Raw genomic sequence first — 27,626 nt, forward strand, 5'->3', positions numbered from 1 at the left:
GTGTATATTTCACTCATTTTGGGTAACCATCCAACACACGGTCACTGCGTCGTGCACTTTAAGATGCGCTTCTGCGGCCGTCTGGAACGCTCTTCCTTCTGATATTAGGAAGCCACTGGAGTTATGCACTTTTAAATCCAGTTACGCAAACTCACTTCTTTAGAACTCCTTTTTGTCTTTAGTTTGTTCTTCCTCAAGACCTCCGATTATCATGGTTGGCTACGTACGGCACAAAGTGCAACTTATAAACATAGAGGTAACTTCAAATGTCAATTTAAAACCTGTAGAGTGCAGCCTCCAATTCTTATTATCCACTTCATCTCTCTGGCGTATGTGCTATGGAGAAAGACCATTGGCCAACATGTCATCTCTTATGTTTTCCCTGAGGCCAGTGTTATTGATGAAGTGTTATTTTTTTATTCTGCCAATAGGTGATCCTGACATTGCGTTACAGCATGACCCGTGCCACTGGCATTCAACCAACTTACCCACACTCGCATCTTTGTGAAATTTCACCATGGCGCCACAAGGACCGTGTAGACTAAGCAAAATCGTCTCTGCTAAAAATGCTAAAATAATGGCGGTGGTTCAGTGCTGATTATTTTAAATGCCTTCAGATGCCTCTGGATATAGAATAAAGCACTCAGTCGCATTTGACACTCGATAACCCTTCCACGTGAAGCTGCACGCTTCGCAGCCATGGAAGGTTGGTTTATACAGGTAGGAACAACAGGTTCCACACTGCCCACCAGGGATTATCTGTCTGTCGTGCATACTTCAACCTCCAACACGACTACGGTTGGACAGCGCACGAATGCGCTGTCCAACCAAGTTCCTACCTGCCCACTCCGAAGGAACGTGCTCCCAGAGTCGTCGTCTGCATCGGTGCTGTTACTCTTTTTGACGTTGGGTCACCAGAGCGATGACATCTGTCGTCTTTTGCCACGCGACTGGGAAGACCACGTGAACAGTTACGATCGGTTTCCCCATCCACGTCGTACTTGTACTCTGACAATTTCCAGTAAACATGTCTTGCGCAATGAATATTTCCACAACAAACAAAAATCCACAAAATGATTGCGAAACGCAACATATGTCTAACACTTTAATTTTTGAAATAAATTTCACATTGCAAATGTTACAAAAACACAGTGCGCGCAACTTGCACAGCCGGCAAATTAAATGAGCCTTATGGCAAAGAGTAAGCATCCATCTGTTTATCTCCCTTCAGTTAATGCAGTTAGTTTTGTAGATGGGCAAGATATATCACAGCATGCGTTTTAATGACACTGCCGTGGTAGAGCTAAGTTCAAAGCTTAAACGCTAATCTACGCTACTTGCATTTGGAAATGATACAACTTCTAAATGCGGTGGCTCATCAGAGCTGCTCGTCATGCACCGCTACACGCATGGCACATTCAGCCTTGGTCACGCGTGGAATCGTTTACAATGCGTTGGGAGCAGAGTCGGGTGTTGATGATGTATCACACACCAGTCCGAGCCGCCCACACCCAGTGCAGTGTCTGTGCGTGACGGTCATTTTCTACAGATTCACACATCCGACCCCTTCACACAGATCCGCCTGGACCTCAGGCCCCAGCCAGTCGAATGTGTGACGTGCTGCGATTACTCTCGCAGAGAAAATGCACTAAACACTTACTTCATACATTTTTACTCAAATGGAGTTCCCACTAAAACAGGATAAATGACTGGTTAGTTTGTCTTAAGCATAGAGTGCTGTTGTTTAACCTTTATTACTCATACATCTGATGCAAAGCACTTTCATGGACATTATTTTAATGACTTACTGTTGTGGAAAAATCCAGGGAATTACATGAAATAGTTTGTTTTATTTGCCTTCTAGAACTTCATCACCAGCAGGGGTTATTTAAGCATGTGACACTCTCGACCAGTTTTCACCTTCTGGGTCTAACACATACTGCCGACTAAATGCCGCTGCTTTACCAGATGTTGTTATTGGTGAGAGCACTCCTACCAATCGACAGGGTTCCTGGCAAAAGCACAAAACCCTGACCGCAAACCACTGCATGGCAACTTGTTAGACTGCTGTGAAGCATGCTGGGTAATACAATGACTGTTTTGGAAGAGCGATCGACTTGCTGTGCCAGACACGGGAGCCACTCGCAGATTTTTCATTGGCCACAATTGGACAGCAAGTCGCTGTAGCCCACGAGCTCAAAGCCGATCGACCCTCATGAACGAGACATCTCCTTGTCGTGCTGATATAAAGGTCACGGCATAACAGCCGAGTTTGCGACGAGCCTCACTCATCAAGGGGGTTGATGACGAGAATGCTTCACGCGAACAAGTATTTAAGATAGTTAACTTAACATTTATACGTTGCAATACATTTATCTCAAACTTTGTGAAGAAGTTTCAGTTCTTTAATACACTGCATGTTGATCAACTCAGTTTTTACTTGGATACATTAAGGGTTGTTGATTTGTTTTTCTATAGCATATTTAACAGCATTGACGGAATTACTTTGTAAATTATAGGCTTTTTGAAACATATTTTATTGCATCCAAGTAGCATGTTTTTTTTAATGAACACAACTTATTCTACCTGACCCAGTGTCAGGGCCATATTCTGTATTATTACCATAAATCTTCACAATTTCAACAAGGAATTCGATGCGGGATTAACAATAACTCCCATTCTGTCAATCGAAACGTTTGCTCACTGGACATAGGTGGAAGGCGAATGTGGAGCCCAGCAATGTCTTGCTTACCCCACTTGCTGTCACAACGGCCTCCACCAGAGGAGGCTGTCGAGACAGAGCCCCACTGGAGGCCTTCTGACCTCCTCCACGCCGACCAAACGTCTTAAGAGGATGTGTGAGTACCCACACTTTACCCCACCACACGCCACCTGCTGATGGGCAAACGGCGGCGTCCTCATCGACACTGCCTGCCGCAGAGTCGCGGGGCTGGATCGCAGAAGCTTGCGCCATCGTTTCCACCCCTGGGAGATCAAACCGACGAACCCCGGATTGTCGGTCCAGCTTGCTGACCATCACACCATGACAAACATCCTTACTGTGATGGAAGCATCTTTTTTTTTTTTAAATGCCACTGCAACAAGTTCATAAACATGATATTTAGTTTCACACGGGGAACATTCAAAACGGAGCGTATTGTTGTAATTTGGAAGCGGAGCTTTTTTGCATTCTCTCCCCCGACACGGAGCACTTAGCAGACAAAGTGGAAGTTTGCAATGCGTTTGAATGTCATATGCAAACACGCAAACAACGCCTCGCTTTCATGCAACACATTGACATATACGGTCGTATGAAAATCACAGCATCAGTATATTATTGTTAAATGTTTAAATAGGTATACATATTTGTAACACGATTGCATATTTACAGTGCTTAAACAGAGGCATGGCAGTAAGGAGACAGAGTGAAGCATATTGGGTTCTCTTACGTAAAGGAAATTACCGTTCAACAAAAAGCTTCATCTAACTTTAAAGTGGAACTTCAGTTATACATTTTAAAAACATTAAATGAGATAAATTCCAACTCAGACACTCTAAAACAGCAAGTTTCGATGTAAAATACCACTAATACCACTAAAGCCAGTAACGTGTATTCTATTTATTCGGGGATGTCACAATGCATCAATTGATAATTTTTATATTGATCCTTATATCTCACAATACAGACATCAAAGCACGTATTTATCAATATCTCACAATACAGGTATCAAATCACTTGTTTATCAATGTTTTTCTATTCATATTAGTTGTGTAATGAGATCGTGTGACCCCTCCAGCCACGAGACACTGCTACATTCAAACACATGTCTACATTGGTTCTTGTTGAAAAGTCAATTTCCAGAGTTGTGATATTTAATTGAACCTTAAAAGCAACGACTTTTTGCAACCATGACGTGTATATTACAACCCATTCAATACGAATAATTAACTCCATATGATCGAATTAGCATTTGTATTTCCGCGTCTTAATACTCTGTGACTTAAGACACATTCTTTTTCAACCGTCGTGCTAATATTGTTTGTAACGACAGCAAAAACGAAAGGAAACGGACTGTGTAAGAACTCGGGGAGCAGTGGCACAGTGGTTCGTTCCCTGTGTAATGAACCTGGTGACCTGAGTTCGACTCCCGGTCACGACTAACAACCCAACTGGTCCTGGGTGACCTCCCTGCGAGTTTCACCAATCTGCACTGACCAGCGTGGTGAAGTATGGTCAAACAACTCCCACAAGCTGCAGGGTGAGGAGGCTTTCATGCAGTAGTGGGGTTGAGAAAGGGCTTGAATCTAATGAGTCAATTAATTCATATGCAACAGCTCTATGAGCATTTCATAAATGAAGGATTTTGCAAATAAAACTTCGCATTAGGGTCACGTAACATCTCTGCATCACCACAGGGTCATAGGCTATTTCACACACAGTTATATAATAACTCTCTTATAATGTGTATACCTTGAACCTATATCTATTTCAATTATAGCATCCGGTACATATCAATTTGAATCAATCTACATGGCTTATACTTTCCATTACACAGTTTATAAAATAAAATGTAGTCACGTGTTCATTTAAAACATGTAAATTAGGTAAGTCTTTGATTATATTCACCTGGTTTGAGTGAAGTTCCACTGTAATTGGGGGCTATTTAAGCATGCTGGACTCATGGGAGCGATGTGCAGTGGAGTGAGATGTTCACAGACAACTTCCTGTTGTCTCTATCACATCGGAGCGTCGCTATTCTCTCATGAAGTGTACAGACACTTAAACAGAGCTCTGAACGAGGTCTCATCAGTCTCATCTTCTGCTGCGTGTGAATATAGCTGAATCTTCAGATATAGTCTCTTTGCTCAAACTAGTCATTCGATAACTGTAATGAGAGAATGTCAACTCACTCAATTGTTTTCAGCACCGTATTTAGTTAAACACTACGCCTGCATTTCTAGAAACTGCTCCATGAGCCTATGTAGGGAAAAATACCTCAAGCAACCCATAACCGCTCGAGCAACAGCTGCCATGTTACCTTAAAGGACAGTGATGCCACCACAGTGCTTGTGCCAGGCTAGGTGCACTTTGAGGTGTCAAAGTTTTGCTGGCAGGTTATGGGACAGACCCAGGTATTATGGATTGACTGATTGAGATGATGGGCAGATGCACCACCTGTGCTCCTCACGATGCCAACCGCTAAATAGCCTGATGGACACAGCGATTGTGGCTCTTGGCTCGAGTGTTTGGGAGTTCAACACCATCTCTCTGCCTTGGCGAGTCCAGAGCTTGAAACCCACGCGGTGTCCCAGGAGAACTCGTCTGGCAACAGCCCCAACATTCTAATTAATCTGCTAACCACCTGCACATTTCGCCTGCAATTTAACAAAACCCACGTGGAGTTTGTACGATCCCAAACTCGAACCACGATAGACCACCGGTGGACAACCAATAAGATCATTGATTCACTCGTGAAGTTTTATTGTAATTGTTTGCTGGTAACGGTTGCCACGCCATTGTTTATTGTAACATGTTTAATTTGGCCGAATCTGGACAAATGTGTGATAACTGCTCGCAAAATGGGCAACTTGAATTGTGACTTTCAATCAGATCACAGAGGTCACACGACGACCCCGAGGTTGCGTGCTCTGCGGAGCAATCACTGTACAGATAAGGTCACATGGCTACCTCAGGCTGTGTGCCATGTAGACCAATCATCGTTCATCAAACGCACTTTTAAACAGGTTTTTCATTGTCCAGACATGATTCCATCATTCCATACCATTGCCATACCAAGACCCCATTGCCTCACTAAGTGCATTGCCATTCCGAGACCCCATTGCCATACCAAGTCTCCATTGCCATACCACATATCTTGCCATGCCATGCCACCACAGCTGCTCACAGTAAACGCATCGCCAGTGACAGTTAGCCGTGTGAATTGCCTTACAATGTCACCAGTTTAGTATCATGGCCTTGAGCCTCTGCACATCGTGAGGGATGGCCTCGCTGTGGAATTTTTTTAATGTGACTATTTTTAAAAAAAGCAAATGTAAAATAAAAAGTCATTAAAAGCAGGACGAGGAGGAATAACTTTGAAAGCGTTGCATTCCGCAAACTTAGCTGCTTGCAATGAATCACACAGCAAACACGATATTTCCAAAAACCTGCACATCTGCCTCTCATCAGTGAGCACGTTCACAACATGTCTTACCATCAGTGGCGGCCAGCTGCTACGAATATATTGCGCCGGGAGCTAGAGGCTCAGGTTTGAAAGGTTTGAAATAAAAATGCTAATTGGGGGTTGAACTCTGCCCATCATCCCCCCATGGTCAATAAAATAGGTACCACTTTGTGGGAAAGTCGACAGTGGTGGTCCTATGGAATACTCGCCCCACTATAGGAATGTGGAATTTCCATCGCTGGCTCTGGGCTGTAAACAGCGGGTGACCACTCCGCCTCAATGCTCTTTTGAGCAGGAACATGACCGACTCGATTAGTTATCTACGCCAACAGCTGTGGGGGGGGGGGGAGGCGGATTGGGAGGAGTGAGCGAGGTACATTCAGTTTATAATCTTTATAATTAGCAGGTAAGTAGTGTTAACGTTTTATTTAAAAATAATTTCACGAGTAGGACCTGGCCCAAACCAGCTGCGACTAACCAGCCACCAACTGATTACTGTGATTACCGTTATAGCGTATACACTTTCTTTATTCCCTCTCACTCTCTTCAACTCTTCCACTCATGTTATTAACAGCCATAGGTAGGTGTGTGTGTGTGTGTATATAAACTTGTAAGCTGTTTTGCGTTTACTACGTCTACTGTTAGAATGATACAACTGTTCCACACCACGGCACGAACGAGGATGTACTGCATGTGAAAACGGAGTCCACATGTGCGAAGTGTCGCCGGCGCGTGAGGGAGTGCGTCTCTCCACATTTTCCAGGGTAAGTCTCCCAGTAAGCTACAACAACCACAGAACACCAGGATGGTCCTTCCTCTCCACCCCTAGCCCCTTGGAATACAAAATACTGTACAGCAGCTCACACGTGTTGCTGCTCCTCGACAGAGGGAGCTGGGTTCGCTGGGACTGGTCCAAGCAGCAATTCAGGTTGAGGGCTTCACTCGTGATGCCACGTGTCCTGAAACAAAGGAAAACACAACCTTCTCAGCAGTCATCTCACACACAGCCTGATCTTTTGTTTCAAGCTAAAGGTGCAGCCCTGAAATTGCTTGCTGGCTCCACTGCTGGTGGGAGGGCCTTGCACTAGCAGAGGCCCTAGAGAGGCCTTCTCGAGGGCATTTGGCCTACTCTGCCTACAGTTACTGAAGACAGTAATTGTACAATGTTTCCACTGTCGTGAATGTTTAACACAGTGCGTGGTATAAGGCATAAGGACAAGTTAAATGTTTTACTGGGGGCGTAATGTGTACATTCATATCGATTCTTCTGTAGCAGGCTGCATGCATCAAACGTCGTTTGAAATCAGTTCTGTTGTTTGATTCGTATTGTGGGTGGCGCAGTGGTTAGCGTTGAGTTTGGCCACGGCTGACATCGATATCAGAACCTGTCCTACACTGCCCTCCATCAACTTTCACTAACCAGGGTGGTGAAGTATGGTCAAAAACCCCCATGGCAGACATGGTATGGAGATTAAGAATGATTGGAATTTATTATTTTATCCATATAGTTGTTTTCTAAACTCACTCGTCAACAACACTGCCTTAAAATATTAAATATATCAAATAAATAATACATTTATTTATTTAAAGTGTGGTTGATTGTTGCCACCAGCATCGCCAAATAATGTATTTTATGTATTTGTTGTATTATGGTGGCCACTAGAGGCCGCTACAAGTCCACTAATGACGAGAAGAGGCGACGAGATTTGTTACACGCCTCGAACTCTTTTGTTCTTTCGGTATTGTCAGGTCCATAGACAATTAACGGCAGTTCTCCTGCTGTGTTGGTCTCAACTGACGACGATTGCTTGTGTTGCGATCGAACCGTCGTGATCTATTAATGTTCTACCTACGTGACTTTACCGAAAGAACCAAAGAGTATGGATTCCTGCAGTCACGAAAGCTTCAAATCAAGGTTACACGCCTCGTGTTAATTTTTCCCCAAGGCGCCAACAGAAAGGCAACAACGATGTTGGTACGTTTTGTACAAATGTGGGGTCAGTAACACCACACGGTGGCAGTGATGGCGCATGATTACAGCAACGGTCAGTGCACAAAAGGTTGCCTGAAGTGCATTGAGATTATTGAGATTATTTTGGTGCTATAAATGTCCAAATGATGGGCCACTTTGTTGAGCTATCATTTGTGGCCAGGTCGCTTCTGAAATATAAGTGAATTCCTCAGTGGGCTTTGCCTGGTAGGATGGGGATGGATTAGTTGTTTTGTGTTTGGGTGATTTGTTTACCTTTCTTGTACTTGGCACTATCCTGTGTTTGTACTGTTTATTGTTGTAACGTTTTTACTCGCCCCTACTGAACATCTGTAAAAAAAATAGCTTTACAGCTCATAGGATTCCTCGAGTTGAAATATTTTGATTCTGAACATATTAACTTCATAAATGTGAAAGACGTTCCCCCTTTACAAGCTTGACAAAATATAACACCTGAACATTTCTCAAGTCCTGGGCCCTTCATATACATCCCACCAATCGTTGATGTAATGTTATCGCTCTCCCCTATGCGCGTGATGTTCGGCGTGACGTCTCCACGTGATGGGAACTTCTTCGGGAACTGGACTGAGCTCCCGTCACATGGAGTGAAACGTCCGACATCGTGCCGAGCAGCAATGCAGTACAACCCGGAAGCATATCGGAGAGTTGTATAGTATAACCACAACATGTATGTTGTACCCTATACGGTGTCATTTTATTTGCTGAAAAACATTGGTTGAATAATTTTCCTACCACACCCACTCCAACCTGATCGTTTATTTATGGGTTTTTATAAAAAATGTTTCTAGGAAAGGGAAAATGTAACCATGACGACCAAGGTCCGTTACAAAGTATGGAGGTCATCTGGTAAGGAACATAAGCGTCCAAAAAGATGTGGCAATGAACTGAAGCATGTGTGTATGTTGTCGGATTTTTCGATGGTGTTATGCTCTTCTATACTGTTTAAATGTCCCACGAGTGGTGAGATATTGACCATGGTAATTTTGCGTGCCAAATTACATTCAGAGTTTAAAGAAATGTGGGGGATGGATGCAGACAACCTTCCTCCAGAGACCAAAGACTGCTCGTAAATGCAGAATTTGGCACTAATTTAAAATTGGCACCGTTCCCAAAATACAGGGTTTCTGTTAGCTAAAAATGCGTATTGACACAGTTGCCACAAGCGATGAGATTTTTTTAAAGAGGGAATTTGGGTGAGAATACCAGGGAGCAAAAATGTAAAATTCCAGGAAACTCGAGAAAAAAAACTTCAGTAAGAGGCGTTAAAAAAACTTGACATTTGCACAATCCACGCGAAATATAAAATAACAAAAGACACTTAAAAGGGGCTGATGTGCTCACTTTATATGCATTTAGCAGCTGAAGTCTGACAAGACAAAGTTTACCAAGATTTATAATGGCAGCCTTGCTATACGACTGCAGTTAGTGAGGCAGGAGAGAAAAACACCACGCGCACACACACACACAGGCAGGAATGTCATCTTCACCTGCGGGAACTGAAGCTGATCAGGGGTAACCAGATGCCGTGGCAAATTAAAAATGTGACCTTTTCCCCTCCGAGTTCTCATGGGAAACATTTTTCTATACATACAAAAATATATATTGGTAAATGTACGTATTTTTGCACGTGTAAACACCAGAATGCAGATCCTGCAATTGGTTTTTATTTATATATTTATAAAATCTGACCTGTGTTACCTTGTTCGTATATTTGAAAAAAATAACAACATGTTTTTGTTCCATAGTTTGATATGTGCAATATAATGAATTAAAAAAATACGCTAAACTGTTTCTTGGCACGGTGGAATTTCAGGACAAATCATATTCACGTGGTCATAGTCTGGGTCAAATTAACTCAGGGGCTCTAGGGGCTACAGCCAGCGGGCTCCGATTTTGTGGGCCCTCTCCAAGAAAATATATCTACTGCTCTATCATGGTTAAAATGCAATACTGTAGCACGATCATAAATCCCAATGCCATTTTGGTAATTAAAGCCATAGCACTGCAAATGCGTATTTCTCCCAATTACGTGCCAAAATAAAAGTGATTTAATTGATTTATTTTAATTTATTATTATTTTATTTTAATATTTTTCACCTACGTGACTTTAACGAAAAAAACTAAGAGTATGAGTAAAAATAAGTGTTTTTTTCATTTCACATTTGATTCACCTTTACAATTCAGATTTTAAAACTCAAAGAACCAAGCTGAATAACAATGTAGTTTGTTTGGCTTTCGGCATGGGTGGTCATACAGCAGCCAAGGGATGGAACAGAATAGACAAAAAAAACGATCACACGCCCGGGTGTCCAGTTGCATAGAATCTGATGGGTGAACATCTCCCTTAAAAGACACCGGTTAAACTAGGCAGCCGAACGGAGTTTCGTACTCGAGTTGTTTTTTGTGCAAGAGAACGCCGCTCATCGTAGCCTTACCCGGTAAGCAACGAACAGGCGGCCCCGGAGGGCTCTAGCTCACAGAGGACTGTGCGGCAGCCATGAGCAGACCCCCTTCGGAGAGCGGCGGCGGCGGCGGCGTCTCTTGCGTGCGATCCGCGGCCGTTTCCGCTTGCGCCGCAGAATCCTTTGAGTTACTGGTGCCCAGGCTATTCTCCAAAAGCTGCTGCGCTTTATCCATTTGTACTGCCGAGGACAAATCCTCGGGTCCATTGTTCTCGCTCATAGGCCCATCTGCACGTTTCTGCTGTGACAGTGTTTCGACGCTGCCAGCGCTGTTTGGAATTGCCTTGCTGGTTATTTCAGATGCCTTGCCGCCTTCCACAGAGGCACAATCAAGAGGCGCTTGGCTGTTGACATTGTCACGATGATGATGATGATGATTGTTGCTGTTGTTGTGGCCATCGTGATTAACGGGCAGCCCTTTCCCGTGGTCCTCCGCAGTTTCTTCCTCAAGCGCCGCCTCCGACTTGCGCGCCGAGTTTGCCGCCGCCGCCGTCGGCCACTCGCGCTCCTCGGCGTTCACCTTCGCCGACGCGCCGTCGGGCGCAGCGGCTGCGCCGGAGACGGGCGGACTCTCGGCGTCTTCCTCCATGATCACCTCCAGATCCTGGCCGTGCGGAGCTTGCATGACCATGGTCTCCAAGGGGATTTTGTAAGCCTCCATGGCATCCTTCACGGACTGCACGGGAATTTCTTCGGCCATTTCTTCGGCCGCCCGACTCAAACGCGTTTCCCCAGTTGCGTTCTGCTCGATCGTTTGTTGGGCGACGTTGGCGGCCGACTGGACGGTGGTCTGCTTGAGTTGAATCTCCTGGCACTCAGATGGCAGGCGTTGTTGCTTTCCACTCAAACTGCAGCCAATGTCTGTGGCCAGAATGTCATCGGGGACATCCTGAGCTCTGCTCCCCTCTTTAGCTGCTGAAGCGTCGGTCACAAGGTCTGGTAAGCGAGTTGTGCTGCTCAAACCACCGGGTGCGCCGTCTGTCCCACCGTCCACCGCGCGAGCGACCTCCGGCACGGCGGTGTGCGGCTCACTCTCGGCACCGGCGACCACACAAACCACCGGCGCACAGTCCTTATCGGCGTTCTCTTCGTCACGATCCTTCGGCGACGGATTCGGTTTCTCTGGTGCACTTTCGGTCACAATCAGGCTTGGGGACATTTCTTTTAAACCTTCACGAGCGGCTTCGCTGTCGGGCGTTTGGAGCCGAGTGGCTGTGACCGAGGGCGCATCCGCTACGATTTTTACCTGCGCCAAGTTGTTGTCCACCGTTACGTTTTGGAGGGCGTTCGACTCTGCTTCCTTCGCAAGCGCGCCGCCGTGTTGTGAACGATCGTCGCTCGTTACAACCGATGTTTCAGATGCCGCGCCCGCAGGTTGATCCGTACGCGAAGCACCATCTGTTGGTCCTGCGGCATTCGCACTCACCGACGACGCCGTGTCGGAGCTCCCGCCCCCCTCTCTGTCGTCGCACGGCTCGCCAGCTTTGTTCAAAACGCCATCACCGCCCGCCGGCGCCGCCGCCACCGCCGCCTCCGTGGGCACGCCGAGCACGACCTCGGAAGCGGCTTCGGGAGGCGGTTCTTGGGAGACGGACAGCTCGGCCTCCTCAACGGCCGTCGGACGCTCCACTTGAACCGACAGATCTCCCGACTCGAACTCGGACAGCGGCACGACGGACGGCGTGTCCTGGTGGACCTCGGCGCACTTGACGCGACCGCTCGCCGGTGAGGCGGCCGCTTCCGCCTCGGCGCCCTCCGCGTCGGCGTCGGCCTTTCTTCTCCTCATCCCCGGAAAGAGCTTCTTGATCGACCATCCGGGGGCGGAAGGGTTCTCCGCCTTCGCGCACTCGCGCTTCGGGGATTCCGTTTGCGATTGAGCGGCTCGCTCCACGTCCCGCTTCAACTCCGCAGCTGCCCGCTGCAAGGCGTCCTCCTCGTCCCCGCCGGCCGCCTGACCGTCCCCTTTGGCCTTCGCCTTCTTTTTGGGCGTCACAAGCCGCTTGAAGGACTCCCAGGCGGACTCGCGCTTGGGCGAGTCGCCAGCTCGCGCGTCGTCGTCCCCCCGCTTCGTCGCCGCCGCGCCCTCCGCTCCTCCGCCGCTCCCGGCCGTCGTCTCGGTCCCCTCGGGGGATCCGGTCGCCGACTCGCTCTCATCGCGCCGCTCTTGCTCTCCTGCCGCCGTTGCCGCCGCCTCCACCGCCGCCGCCTCCGGACCGTCCGCGACTTCGGCGTCAGACGCAGCCGGTGCCGTGTCGCAGACCGCGGCGCCCTCGTCCGCCCGCGCCTCGTCACTCGCCGCCACGGCGAGGGCCGCCGGCTCCAAAGCGGCCTCCGATGACGCGTCCTCCGCCGCCACGTCTGCCGCTGCGGTTGCCGTGACGACGGTGGCGACGGCGGCGGTCTCCGCGGTGCCGTGCACCTCCACGGTCACTTTCACCGCCTCCGCTTCTCCGCGCGTCTCCTGCGACTTGCCCTCGGCGGCCGGCGCGCCGCTCTTCGAGCGCTCGTCCGCCCGGTCCTCCGGGTCGTCGTCCGTGTCGCTCTCGGCCGCTCTCTTCACGCGCTTCTTGGGGGTCACGAGCTTCTTGAAAGAAGACCAGACCGTGATGCCCTCCCGCTTTCTTACAGCGCCGGCGTTCCTGCCCTCTGCCACGACGGCCGCTGCGCCAGGATGCAGCGAATCCTCCGATTTAGTTTCTGCTTCCTTTGCGTGCGCCGGGGACCCCGGATTATTGTCTTCCACGGAAATGGAAGTTTGCGCTCGTTTCCCGTCCGTTCCCGATTCACCCTCGTCGCCAGTGAAGTGTTCACTCTCTTCTCTTTCCTTGGTCACCTTCCTCTTCAGGCTCGGTAACTTTTTCAATCCGGAGCCTTTGAAAAATTTCTTCAGAGGTCCTTCATGAGTCCTTGCCTTGGCCCTGGCAGACGTGTCTGTAGCATCCCCTTCGTGGTCGTCATCGGCAGCGGCTTCGTTCGTCGCTTTGCTCTTATTTGCCGTTTCCAGAGCGCTCTCGCCATTCGCTGCCGCCAACTCCTGCTGCTGCTGCTGCTGCCCTGCAGGCGTGTCGCTCGCCGCTCCCTCGCACGTGGCCGATTCGAGGACGTGGGCCGTGGACACCAGGACGTCGGGCGTGGCTTCCGACTTGGACGAGCAGGGCTGCTGGTCGTCGGGCGCCTGCTCGTCGCCTCCAGCATGCGCCTCCAACGCTCTTGCCAGTTCTGCCATCTTCCCTTCCACCTCCGCTTTTCTGTCATCGGGACGCTGCGACGCGTCTCCGGCGGCCGCTCTGGCGGCGCCCTCTTCGCGCTTCTGCTTGTCGCCCGCCTTCTTGCGCAGCCCCGCGAACAGCCCCGACATTTTCTTCAGAGGCGGCACGGGAGCTTCTTCCTTCGGGGGCTCGGCGGGCGGCTTGCAGATGCTGGCGGCGAGCGAGGCGGCCGCTTCCGCCGCTATCGCTTCTGCGACTTCTTCCTCGTCGACGATCTCCAGGTCGACGATGTCCTCCTCCTCCTCCCCGTCGCCGCTGCCGCTGCCGCCGCTCCACTCCGCCCCGTGCGCCCCGCCGCTGCCGGCGTAAGCGGCCTGCGCGGGCTCCGTCGCCCCCGCCGGCTGCTCGTCCGGCTCGTGGGGCCGGGGTGTTTGATGCGCCGCGTCCGAAGGAGGGGCGCCCTCCTCCCCCCCTCTGCTCACTTTCAGGAGATGGGCGGGCTCCGGTTGAGCAGCCTTGTCCTTCTTCATCGTGAACTTGAAGCCACCGAACTTAAATATTTTCCTGAAGCCAACCTCGTTGCCCTGAGAAGCGCTCGAGGAATCCAGCTCGCCGTGCTGCTTTGGCTCGACATCGGGCCGATCGGTCGCTTCGTCGGTTTGACTGTCGCTTTCATTCTGCGTCCCGTTCACCGGGTCGGAGTGGGCGTCTTGTTGGTGTTCTCCCGCGGGACTGGCAGCCACTTCGATGCCGCCACTATTTGTTCCGCCGCCCTCCTCCACGTCCGTCCCGTTGGTGTTCACAAGCGGCTCAAGCTTCACGTGCTCCTCTGTAAGGACGGGCGGGCAAACAAAAAAAATTGACGAGTCAAATTATTGCACACTCGTGTTTTTGACATTGAAGCAAATATGTATCTTAGGGCAAAAAGCTAAAGAAACGTCGTGAGAATTTTTATTGTTTTATATTTATATTATTTTATTATTTCCCTTCTACGTGACTTTACCGAAAGAACCAAGAATATAAAAAAGCAATGAGTTAAGTTACGTGCATATTTGTGTACAATTCAACATTTTACACAAAAGACAGAAAATGTTTTCTTTTAAATTAGCAGTCAAAACTATTTTGTTCAGTTTCTTCTATTTCCCTTATGAAGATGGTCACTTAATGCTATGGTAAAACATACGTTATTTTAATGTGGGTATTAATATTTTCTATATTTTTGTTAAAATTTCCATTACAAATTGGACACGGTATGTGTGAATGCCACAGCAATGTGCTGGCGTTAAACTTTTGCAAAATATGCTCTCGTGCTTGCAAAAGCAATAACAGTGCGTGTTCTTTTCCCCCAGATAATAGCAGAAATGTAATTTATGGCACATTGCATAAACACGTGCACAATAAAAGTCACTTTATTTATTTAGCACTCTGATTGTGCTACAACGCCTAACAACCTCGATAAGAATGTGAAGCTGAGTCAAACAGAAACTCCGGTGACCGAAACCAGTGGGGGAGGCCTTCATCCAGCAGTGGATTGATTGGGGGCAACGGTTATTACTCAATTGTCTGGATAATAAGCTGCTACAAAAAGTAAGACAGAGATCAGATCTATGCCCCCCCAGACAATACAGTTATACAAATCTGGTCACACAAACAGATAACTACCGGATTATAGGATGTACCCTCAACTTTAACTTTATAAAACACAGGGGGGAGGGAGGGAAGCGAGTCGTAAACTCTGGAGAATGCGGTGTGATTATTGCACACTTCTGAGATCCCTGCTGCTTGATTTGCAGTGAGCTCCTTTATATTCCCATCGTAGCCCTGCACGACATTTGCATTTGGCACCGATTCAACTGTGTGAGGATTGTTGATGTTGTTTAGAAGCAGTTGCTGGGCGCGGGCCCAAAGCCCCCCAAACGCCAAGTGGCCAGCAACAAATAGCACAAATAAAGGTGCAATCGATTCGAGTCGATACACATTGGCCAAGCTTGTGACCACTTCGAGAAGCGATGGGAGGGATTTCCAGAGTGGAGCAATGCGTGGGGAGAAGCAGAAAGAGAGTGTTGGGGCCAGCGGTGCGCATGGTGTTTGAACGCAGTGTGGATGAGATGAAACGGTCAGCCTGGCAGACCAAGTCCTCAACATGCATTTGTCAGAATGCTGTCATCTTGCACGCATCACATCTTGATGTCGCCTACCTTGCCCGCACTCTGACAAGCGCACCGCGTCGACAGTGGCGGTGTTCACGTGGTGGGACGACGCGACGACAGGGCAGCAGCCCCCTTCCGCCTCGAGGTCTGCTCCTGGTGTTCACATGCAAACAACGGGGCAAACAGACGAGACGGGGCTCGGGTTTAATCAATCAAATATCGATCATTCCAAATGCAGACGACCTAGGCCAGAAGACCAGATGTGCTCGCCCGATTTCCTGCTGCTAAGTGAATCCACATGTCCCCGAGCCGGCTCCCACTAACAGTGGTCACATGATCACTCCGCTGCCAACTGTGGCAGGAAAAATACACGCGCAGACGATGTCACAGCTGCCAGTATCATTAACTTATACGGAACCGTGACTTATAAATTATTTTCCGAGAAAATATTTTCCTTTCACTTTAGAGAACCTTTAAAACTGCGTTGAATAAAGCGCGTGCCATAACCGTGGATATTTACTGTTAAAAACAGATTGCTTTCTTTTTTAAATAAAGTACGGCACAATATATTACTTGCAGTCGGAAGGGGGGTGTTTTTTTAATCAGAAAAGCGACGCATCTATCAGTGAATGAATCTGCCAGCGTGAGTTATGAATCACCTGCAAAAACAGGAAGCCATTGTTCATGATTTAGGTGCGGTTTGGATTTTAGCTTGTGTAGGACAGGGCAAGAGAACAATCGGCTCCCTGTTTTTTTTACACACGAGGCTGGATCAACGCAGGGGCTTTGGGGCCTGCAGTCTGGAGCCTCAGATGTTGACGACTGCCCCCCCCCCTGCTCCCCCAAATAAAGATACTACACTTTATAATGGTTAAAATGCAATACTGTACCGTTAAATTATGACACATACTTTAGCGTACTGTGCTGTTGTCAGTAAAGCCACAGCAATATACTGTGTGTATTGTGTTGTGGTCAATAAAAGCCACAGCAATATACTGTGTGTATTGTGTTGCCAGTTATTTCGTATTCACAAACTAGAACTGAAATGACCAGGGTGAATAACAATGCAGTGTTTGGTAATGGGCATGGGTGATGGTAAAACAGAAAATGGATGGAGTTGAATAGGGGAAGAAGAGATGCTCTCCCAAATCTCAAAGAGCCCCAGGCCCCGCAAAAACTTAACCTGGTCCTGACCATACGCTCCATATACCTACAGGACAAGCCGGTTAGATATTGATGTAACGGAATTCTTTCTCAAGACGAATGAGTGGCCTAGCTCAAGGTTCGTTAATTTCGGGGCAAGGCTGCCTCTGTTGCCATCATCCGCATCTTGGCATACAAACAGCTGATCACATGGCATGACTCGTCATGCTCCCCTAAATGGATTGCTGTAAGTGCATCAGAATTGTGCTCTGACATCCAGTTATCAAGTCCAGTTCTGGAGTATCTGTATCATGCATAAGACATTATCATGGTTCTGTTTAAAACATAAGCAGTCATAGACTTGCTCTTTTCATTATCCCGAATAAAATCACACAGTTTATGAAATTGAGGGCTTTGGACTTGTCGCAATGTGTTTTAATCTATAATAAATATTAGTTGTTAAATTAACTTTCTTTTAAATGAGGCCCATTGAGCTAAGAAGCTTTTTTTCAATGGTTCGTGAATACGGAGCGATGGATTCGGCTAATGTACAGGTGGTGCTGAGTGGATTGTTACATCGCAGAGTCATCATGAGAGATGGCGCGGCTTGGGGAGGCCCTCATCCAGCCAGGGATTAACCACGTGGTTGATGGTAAGGGAGTGCTATGAATCACTGGAAAGCACGTTCACATTGTCCCACTAATAACAGCACTCCGGTACCTGCGAGGGACTAGAACTGCAGCGACTGTCCCCCTGAACCGTTACTGTCACTGTAGGATAGTGAACTGCGAGGTTTGGATAAACCTATTGCACTCTGATGAACAATCAAACTCATGTTTGGTTCGTTGGTTACATGCGAGTGATGAGAGATGCAGACCCATTTGTCAAGGATATGGTGAATTAGGGTAGAGGTCTTGCAAAACGTTCCTTTCTCGTCAGATGAGGTCTTAATGGATGGCCTTCTACTGTGTTTTTGGTTGTGCGGTGTGTTATTGTAACGCGTACCGGGAGTTTCAACTCAGGAACTTAGTCGGTAAAATAACAGCGCTTGAAAAAGCTCCCAAGCATGTGGAGCGAAACGTCGGACATCGTTCCGAACAAGCACGCGGTACGGCCAGAAAACACACACGGGAGAGCCGCGCTGCGCGATCGCGAAACCCCCACGCCGTGGTGAGTAGGATGAATAGAGTTCTCACGGCCGGGCAACGAGAGTTGGCAGGGCGGCCGGGTGGCAAGGCGACAGAGCGGCTGGAGCGCAGTGGGCGATATAGCCATTGTTGCAGGCAGAGTACATTTGACCATGACAACAGCGGCGCACACAATGACCTGCTCTACAAAGAGTGTAATAAAGTATTTAATGTCCGCAGGCGGTCGGTGGCAGGCAGCCTAGTTGCCCGAGCTGAAGGACGGCACAGTCATCAGAACGCCGTGCCAACCCACCCTGGGAGCCCGTGAGTCTGGCGAGCGGTCGGGGTGATGCCTGCAAGTCTGCCCTGCCAGCACGGAGATGTTTTGTTTATTGTCGGCATTGTGACCCTTTTAAATCTCTGTGATAACAGCGTCGGGTCTGTTTGATTTTTGTGTGTGGATGAAAAAATTAACTGACGGCATGTTCGGCTTGAGTGGGTGACTTATAATGCTCTTGTTTGTCCGAGTGAGCCACACTGGGTCTTCAGTTTCATTTTCGGGAACGTCTTTCGTTGGGATGTTTGGCCAATTCCATTAAGGAGTGCATGGCGTGCGAGAGGAAATTGGAGTACACGGAGAAAATGAATGCAGACAAGGGGATAACACTTAAAGCTCCGCACAGATGGATTAAAATATTGTTGTACTACCATTTCCTGGCTGGCTCATGTCTACAATACCTGGTGAAGTATGTCTGGGTAGTCTCGAATCCTTATACAGTAGTGACAAGGCTCAACCCCAGCTTAGCTTCTGAGATCTGATGAGATTGGGTTCATTGCGGGTGATTTGAGCGGTGAATGTTCAGTTACGTAAAAAACTGCATAAACATTATTCAAAAGAAATGTTAATTGTTTGGCTTTAAAATGCTTCGTAAACATTTCACTGGGCATATTCTGAGCGAGTGAACATTCAGATAAAAGATACAAGGGAAGGGCTGTTCTATCTATGGGACCTTTTTTTTTGCCGGTATCAAAGTGATGAACAACACACAGGAGGTGCTAAGATGTTCACACACCAAACAGGCAACTATTACAAGGAGTCGAGTCTGCGTTAACCACACTTACTTTTGGTAAATCATGAAAATACATATGCTAAAAGAGGTTGTCTCTGGTGTTGGAAAATTAGTTGAGGACAATCCATACATTATCCAAGCATATTTTTTTTGCATGTTTTGCCACAAGTATGTATGGTTAATGCAGACTTGATGCCTTTTATGTGTGAACATCTTATACACCTCCTGCATTTCCAATGAAGGGAAGGGCAATTTGAGGGAAAGACATTTTGGGATTTCAGCAAAATATGACTGAGCAAACAGAGAGGTGTAATAGTGGATGTGATATTAATGATTGGAACTGGTGAACAGCATAAATACCAAAGAAGATGTTAAATGGACTTCAATTTGTTGTAGCATTATCATTTCGATTTAAAGCTTTCGTGACTGCAGGGATTCATCTTCTTGGTTCTTTCGGTAAAGTGACGTAGAAGGGAAGTAATAAAAATAAAACATAACTAAATAATTATCACGACGTTTCGGCCACAACGCAAGCAGCCGTCAGAGTCATTCAGACTCTGCCTTCTCGACAGACCTGTTTTCCACCTGAAGACGGCTGCTTGCGTTGTGGCCGAAACGTCGTGAGAATTATTTTGTTATGTTTTATTTTTATTATTTTATTACTTCCCTTCTACTTGACTTTACCGAAAGAACCAAGAAGATAGCATTATCATATGTAAGTACTGTAAATGCTATAAGCCAGGGGTGTGGAATCTACGGTCTATGGCCACATGAGGCCTACCACTTCGAAATGGCCTACAAACAAAATATATCCGTCACTGCAAGCGTCTTCGCTGTAATTCACTGGTTATTAGAGGGGGGTATTTTTCACCTGGCAACACAGTGTATTTAATATTGGCATGTTCAGTAAAAGTGAATCCTAATTATGTTGCACGTTATTATTGGATAAGGCTAAGGATGTGTGGTAATGTGTGGCACCGTCAAACGGATTTGGAAGTCCTATTCACCCCACAGTAAGGAAAATATTCCCCCAGCTCCTACTTATGAACAGTACTGATTTTGTTGAGTGTAATTTTCCCCTGTGGTTTTGATCGATTTACTGCTGGTTATGGTTGCATTTGTCGACCGAGCATTGCATAACCTTCATTTCTTTTTTACAAAATCTGCATATTTACATAACCTGCGTTATTGAGAGAAGTTGTAATGCACTACTTGTTTTCATCAGCAGCAGCAGCGGCATTGTTCTATCCACTGCTGCATGAAGGCCTCCCCCACACCGTAGCAATCCCTCACGTTGCCTGCGATACCACAATCCATCTCGCTCCTGCACATGAGCGGAGCTCGTCGGCTCCATCTCCACGGCGGGCGTCGTTCTTCTTGAGCCATTCCGTGACCGGCCTCGGCCATTGGTGGTCATCCCTTGTAGCCGTGACGTGTCGTGCCCAAGGCCACTTCCTTTACCTTGCTAGTCAAGATGATGCCTCCGATTTGTTTGGGGCGTGCTGCATGATCTATGTATTCCTCTTCCTGTCACTCGGCGCACTTCCACGCGTGCACCCCTCCGCCCGTTTGTTTGTGCCACTTTTTAAAGTAATGTGTCCCCGCCGTCTTTGTCTGAACGTATCTGATCCCAAATGCCACGGATAAAATAAGTCACCGTTTAAAAATGTACTTCTTTCAGCACGTTTATAAACTTGTGTCATGCACACTTGCTTGACATTTGTATAAATACCGGTTCGAGTAGTGGAGCATTCCAACAAAGTAATTTAGACAAAGTATGGCACGAGTTTGCTTGCCCGTATTGCTGGAATCTGTAAGTTTTTTTAAGTGAAACTTTTTTTAAGCTATAAAACTTTTCCTACAGCTATAGCAGCATAACACGTGTGTACACGAACCAATTTGAAGCGTTTTGTGCATCATCAACCAGAAATAAAAATATACATGTTTGGAGTGGATGTCTTCAGGGCAGATACTATGAATAACAAAAAGTAACACGTTATTTTTCTCGTGTGGGTTATAACCGTGGCTGTGTGTAGAATCTAATATATTGCCGCTCATATGTAACTTTGCCAAGTAAATGAGGAAAATATTAATTATGGCGAAATTGTTCCAAATTTCCCTGCCAAGCCACGAATACGATGGTGGTAAAATCCATTGTTTTCTGCACCTATAATGACCGCAACGCTGACCTGCTTCCTTCACGTTCCAAGTTTTGCAATCAACTTGCCTTAAAACAATAATCATCACACGCAAAAAAATTGGACGGAAAGATCTGCGAGGTGCGTGGAATTATGCACTTGCCTCGGTGGTCGATGTTTGTGCTGGCATCGTCGTTTGCGAGTGCCTCTTGCCCGGACGGCCGCTCGCGTTGATCCGCGCCGAGCTCCGCTGCTGCTCCTGTGGCCGGCTCCAGCACTGCCGCTGGAGCCTCACCCTTGAACAACTCGACACTTTTCCTGCATGCCTGAGTCTGTGAGGGCAATAGCTGCAGACGAATAAAAACAACAACAAATATATTCAAGTTAAGGGTATTTAGTTTAACCACGAGGTTAGGACTCAAGAGACCAGGATAGAGTCTCATTTGACAAAATAAAAAACAAACAAACAAACAAAATAAAGTACAGCAATGAAGCAAAGAGAAATCAGAGCAAACACAAATGTCTCATGAGATAGTGAAATATTGCACGAACAATTCATTGCTGGAGGAAGGCCTCTCCAGCCCATGGCGATGGCCACCCCATACTGTATTCGTTGCTGGTGGTTGTGTGACCATACTTCACCACATTCGGTAAAGGGTGGAAATCCCGGGACCGGTTCAGCAATAGCTCGCCACTGACGTTAAGCGGGAAATGAACTCAGGTCACAGGGCTCAGAGCACAGTTCACTCATCACTACATGAATACATTCCTTATGACAGCATATACAGATGTAAATATCGTCCTCATGATGGTAAGGGTGAGCACCTGTTAGGGTTGGTACCCAACGGGCCAGGTAGTGGTGTCGACATGGAGCTTGGCAGCTTTTGTCCACTGCTAGTTGCACAACGTGCTCGGTGCTCCGTTTAGCCTCAGGTGACATTGACTCAGAGATTTTTTTCATTGTGTGTTCACTCCAACACAACAACCCACTAATTTGCGGAGGCGTCGTCACTGTGGCGCCCTACGCCAGGCTAAGTGCACTTCAGAGATCCCGTGGAGTGGTGAAAGCTCATTGGCAGGTCACAGGGCAGACCCAGGTCACAGGGCAGACCCAGATTGCTGTTATTGCACTCTGCACACTCACACCTTTTGTTTTAATAGCCCAAGGGTTTATTCGCTGAGTGCAGCGGTACTTAGTGGTAGGCAGATGCACATACCGTATCTTATCAGGGAAATGTTAGATTTTCTTTGCTTTGTTTGAAAAACAGCTGCTCGCTGGACACAGTTTTCCCGAACGACTGAAACGTCAGGCGGTCAGCAAGGATGCACACTCACACCCCTAAACGTAGCGGTGGCCGTTCACCCACGTCGCTAACGAGCAGGCTGCACTGTTGTGATGTCTGCCTGTATTGCTGCGTGGCTACTGTGATAGCAGTGGTAAATTGCACCACGTGATGTATTTTTTGGTAAACCAGTTTTCAAGTTCTGCAATTCCCGTCCTGTGCCACAAAAAGAGAACCGATGCCCTTCACACAACACCGCTCGGCGGGGGTAAACAAGCCGTCATCGTGACGCTGTGTTTTTAAAGTTGCGGCCTTGTGCTGTCCGTGGTGCTTTAAAAAAAACACACAATAATGCATAAAATGTTTATAGCTCAAGCGGCAACATTTGTTGGCCACAAATAGCCCTGGCCACTTTCATTTTGATGCCCATGTGGATTCTCAAGTTAGCTCGAAAATCCCGACGGACTGTAACGCCGCCACCCTGAATTTCTCACCACAGGACCACCAAGGGAGAACCAAGCGAGCTTGCGCCTCATTAGGCAGGCGGGGGGACAATCGTCGTCGATGCACCTCGCCACCGGTTAACATTTGCACACACGGTGGAGCGAGGCAGGCGGCCGATAGGAGCATGAAGCCCTTTATAACATCATTGTTGTCTCACAGTTTCATAACGTTACATTAAATCTCCGAGATTCACGGTCTGCCATATAACGCCACTTTGGCGGAGAGTTCAAGAACAAAAGAAAACCAACCACACGTCCAGGGCTGATCATTGATTTAGCACTTCAATTTGTTTTTGTTTCATGTCAGGGAAAAGGATTCGTAACGATACAATAATTACACAATAGCCGCTTGTAATGTCAATAATGCAAAGCGTACGCTCATTAAACAGTTTTGTCTTAGTTTCTAAAGAAAGATGACCTCTAAGGCACCGCTACATGTGACATGGCCGTGTGTACCGGCTGGCCACAGCCCTCCACCTTGGTGCCAACGCTCGACGTATGGACAACAACATGGTGTCACCTCAGGGTCACAGCTAAAATCAGCGTTGTCTACGGACTTTTTAAAATTAACCCTACAACCCAATATCCGAGACGGGGCTGGCGGGTCGCTCCGAGATGGAGCCTATTTGAGACAGCCATCTACAAAAGACAGTACCGTTGGGTAAAAAAATATATATATATTTCCTCCGCTATGACGAAGAATCATTCCCTAAAACGTCAGCTATTTAATATACATATAGAACTAATTTGCTTCTAGGGAAATTCTTGACGAATGTGTGTTGAGTTCTTGTTGTACATTGAGAAGGATCGTGGAATATACATGTGGCATTTGTGTTATCTCCCTTGAATGTGCGGGTTTTCTGCAGGCACTCCGACTTCCTCCCACGTACAAGAATGTGAACATAACTAATTGGTCCAATGTTCCCAACCAGCGCCCTCCTTTGAGTATGTTCCGAGGCTCAGCGAGGCTTTCTTGAGTTACGTATACACGTCGTAACCCAAAGTGGCAACCAAGCAATGGTGAAGGAAATGGAGCGATGAAAACAACCTATGAGCAGGTGCTCGACAAATTGTTACATCGTAGAACTACTTGGGTAGCCCTTCATCCAGCAGTGGATTGATCTTGGCTGATGACGATTTTCCTTTCCCAATTCCCCACAACGGTGCAACAAAGTGAGTCTCTTTACAGTGATATTGTCCTTCAATCGGCAGGCCCCATAGCTCAAATGGCCCCTGCCAACAGCAGCAGAAAACTTCCTGCAGCATTCGCCTCGCCGACGCGTTTCCCCCGTTGTACCGCGCGCTCTTCCACACGGTGTCCGACGTTTCGCTTCACATGCCGCGAATTTCTCGGCAGCCGAATTATTTAGTTTGTGAATTGCACCACGTGCCGTTCCGCGCGACGTCGCAGGGAGAATTTTTCAGGAACCGAATTCTGAATTCTTCAATTCCTGAAGAAGTTGGCAGCACATGCAGGGAAACGTCGGTCACCGTGACGAACATCACGTGGCACGACCCAACAACGCATCAGAGAGCTGTACAGCACGACCACGAAAAACCTACGCATTTAGTTTAACTGATGAAATCCACAACGACTAAACCAGTTCAGAGTTTGCCTGCTTAAACCAATGCAATATTAGTCTTGAAGGACACATTGGCTAATGGATTCGACAAAAAGACTTTTCATGCAGGGATGGAACTTTCGCAGATGCATTTATTCATCGCAAGTTGATTTCGACCAAGGCTAATAAAAAAGCCCACTCGTCAATGTGTCGTTTCTCGGGCAGCAGCAGGAGTGCAGCCATGCTGTAAATAAAAACTGTTGATGCGATTACCAGAGCAGAGTGCTGTGAGGACAGCACTGCGCCAATATGTGCAATTAAAGTCACGATAAAGCATTGATGGGAAACTTGTCATAAATGTCAATGTATAATTGGATTGATTTGCTCCTAGTACAGAGGCCAAAATGCATTTTTATTAATAACAGCCCGCTTTTTAAATGCCTATTGTAACAGTTGAATATAAATCTGGCTCCACGGATAATTGTTGGATTGTTTTCAGTTCAAGAATAGATGGAATTAGTGGTGCGTTGTGAAACATTGTGAATCTACATTCTACGAGTAAAATAAAAATGCATCTTGCCTCCACTTTGTGGTTGACCATTCTCTCTCATCTCATGGCCTGGCAATGTTAGCGCACGCGGCCTGTGACCCAGCAGGGTGTGCAGGCAGCCAGGGTTGGTGGATCGCACAGAGGCTGTGAAACATCCCTTCCCGTGGACGTCGAGGTGCCATCATCCTTAGATTGAAAACGAATTTCTCTAGAACTGCTCTTAGTGTTTCGTTTGTTGTCCTTCCCCCCCGCACCTCGGGTTGGAGCGGTTGGTTATGTACGACACAAAAGGACATATACATACCCCGGCTCGCCAGGCAATGGCGGTACAGCAAATTGCTCACTGATATCATCTGTCCCTTCCATATGCAATGGTGTTGCCCCCAAGTACGCGTGGGTTAACAGTTGCTCCCGCACATCTTGAGGACTCTTTAGCTTAATATATAGAGGACTGCAGAGCTTTGAGGATTGTTGGGCATCGGCTTACCGCCGGGCTGCCTTCCTGCTCATCTGTGGCTCCTAGGCAATCGCGAGATGCAATTGGACTGAACAACGGCGCTCTATAAAAACTAAACAATGTTACGTTATCTCACACCCGCGCTCATTTCCTGCGGGTCCCATAGCTCACCGCACGTGCTTCCACGAAACAGTGTCAGCTGTTGAAGGCGACGTGTCCTGTAAATGTAACCGCGGCTTGATGAAGATGCAAACAAAAAACTTCAGTTTCGCTCTGACAGCCTTGCTCAAAACCGGCATCGTTGTCAGCCAGAGTGAGTCAACCTTGGCGTAGACAGCAAGCGAATGTAACCGATTGAGTAAGCAGCAGCAGCAGCAGCAAACAGCCCAAGTGTGGCATGTGCTGTTGACCAATGCATAAGTTCCCTCTCAGCAAGTCATCTCGCACATTTTAAAGAGTCCTCAAGATTGCGAGTTACTGTAAAAGGGGTGGGGAACGCAGTTGTGCATCGTTACTCATCCGCGCTCATGGAATTTCCATGTGTGTGTGTGCAGCGAGCCCTTCCCTATTTGTCGTAAGCCCTCTCGTGTTCGCGTTATACGTGCGTGCGCTACCACGTGAATATGCCGGTGCCCTAGATTAACGAGCACAGGCATAGTGCTGCAAACGTAGCGCTTGTTATCGATTGCCACCACGACCCAGATACGCTCCGAATCTGCCTCGTGACTGTTTGAATCCAGAGCCATCCAGAGAGGTGAGGGGGGCAGAGTGGGCAAATTGCCATGGGCCTCACACAAAGGTGGGGGGGAGCAATGGTAAAGTAACAGAGAGGACCCAACGTGGCATTCCGCCCTGGGCCTCCAGGAACCTCAGCAGAGCATTTTGGTTTGAGTCACAACGATCGACGGACGTCCAGCAGAGCGGACGCTTCGCGGCCGGAATGCTTTCGTGAGTCATGACCCAAACATTTGATGCACTGCTCGTTGGCCAAAGAAATATGACATGTAAATGAAATAAATTAAGTGAATGTGCAGGAAGCGGGTGGTGGATGTAGCGAGCACTCGACACGTGGCCCCCACTCGCTGGAGATTTGGCTGAGGTGCCCCCCCCCCTTTGCAAACCCCCCCCTACCCCCCGGGCTTCTGTATAAATACCGTAAAACTTCTTGAGTAAACTTGAGGGCACCGATTGAAGTGCCTCGCTTTGACCGACTGACGATCCGACGGATGATCAGCGACGATAACAAACCGAGCTGGCAGTGTGCGTTGGCCTCTATTTCATTTGACCGTACTTTTATATTTTATTATACAGCTGGTACCACAGATGCTTAAATTCAACTGAACAAAGAAAGCTCAGATTACTATAGTTTTTTTCCACACTTAATGGCATTCTTGGGGCCTCCGTGAGGGACGAGGCTGTGGGTTCACATCGGACATTCCTTTCCACTCAGACTTGATACCAATCCAATTTCAACACTTCTCTAAAATACATCTTAATTGGACAGTTATAAACGCGAAAACAACCTAAATCAGAATAAGTCGATGGAGCTTAGGGGAGGACACACACGCCAAATTGCGTCGAGCGGAGTCGGTTTTAGCCAATTGAAAAACATTACATTGGTTCCGTTTCGCTGGAATCCAATATTGTTTATCAACGTAAAGAGATAAACTACATGCTATTGTCGCTATTTTGTCGCTATTTCAGAATTATGGGTTTATTTAGTTGTGGGAGGTAAAGTAGAAAGAGTTTTTTGATATCAGGGCATGGACACTTTTT

The 27,626-nt window shown here is 47.4% G+C and overlaps 1 protein-coding gene across 1 annotated transcript in view; it reads right to left on the reverse strand.

The window, feature by feature from the left end:
• Positions 1–1,092: 1,092 nt before the first annotated feature.
• LOC144727471 (uncharacterized) overlaps positions 1,093–27,626 on the reverse strand; it is a 38,165-nt gene continuing 11,631 nt past the window's right edge. Inside the window, exons 3-6 of the mRNA XM_078606329.1 lie at positions 21,659–21,842; positions 16,066–16,170; positions 10,632–14,696; positions 1,093–7,144 (exon numbers count right to left, since the gene is read on the reverse strand). Of these exons, the coding sequence (XP_078462455.1) occupies positions 10,666–14,696; positions 16,066–16,170; positions 21,659–21,842 (4,320 nt within the window). The 3' untranslated portion in view covers positions 1,093–7,144; positions 10,632–10,665. The remainder of the gene's footprint in view (positions 7,145–10,631; positions 14,697–16,065; positions 16,171–21,658; positions 21,843–27,626) is intronic.

Source organism: Lampetra planeri, chromosome 25, assembly GCF_965212315.1.
Source record: "Lampetra planeri chromosome 25, kcLamPlan1.2.h2, whole genome shotgun sequence".
Taxonomy (NCBI): Eukaryota; Metazoa; Chordata; class Hyperoartia; order Petromyzontiformes; family Petromyzontidae; genus Lampetra; species Lampetra planeri.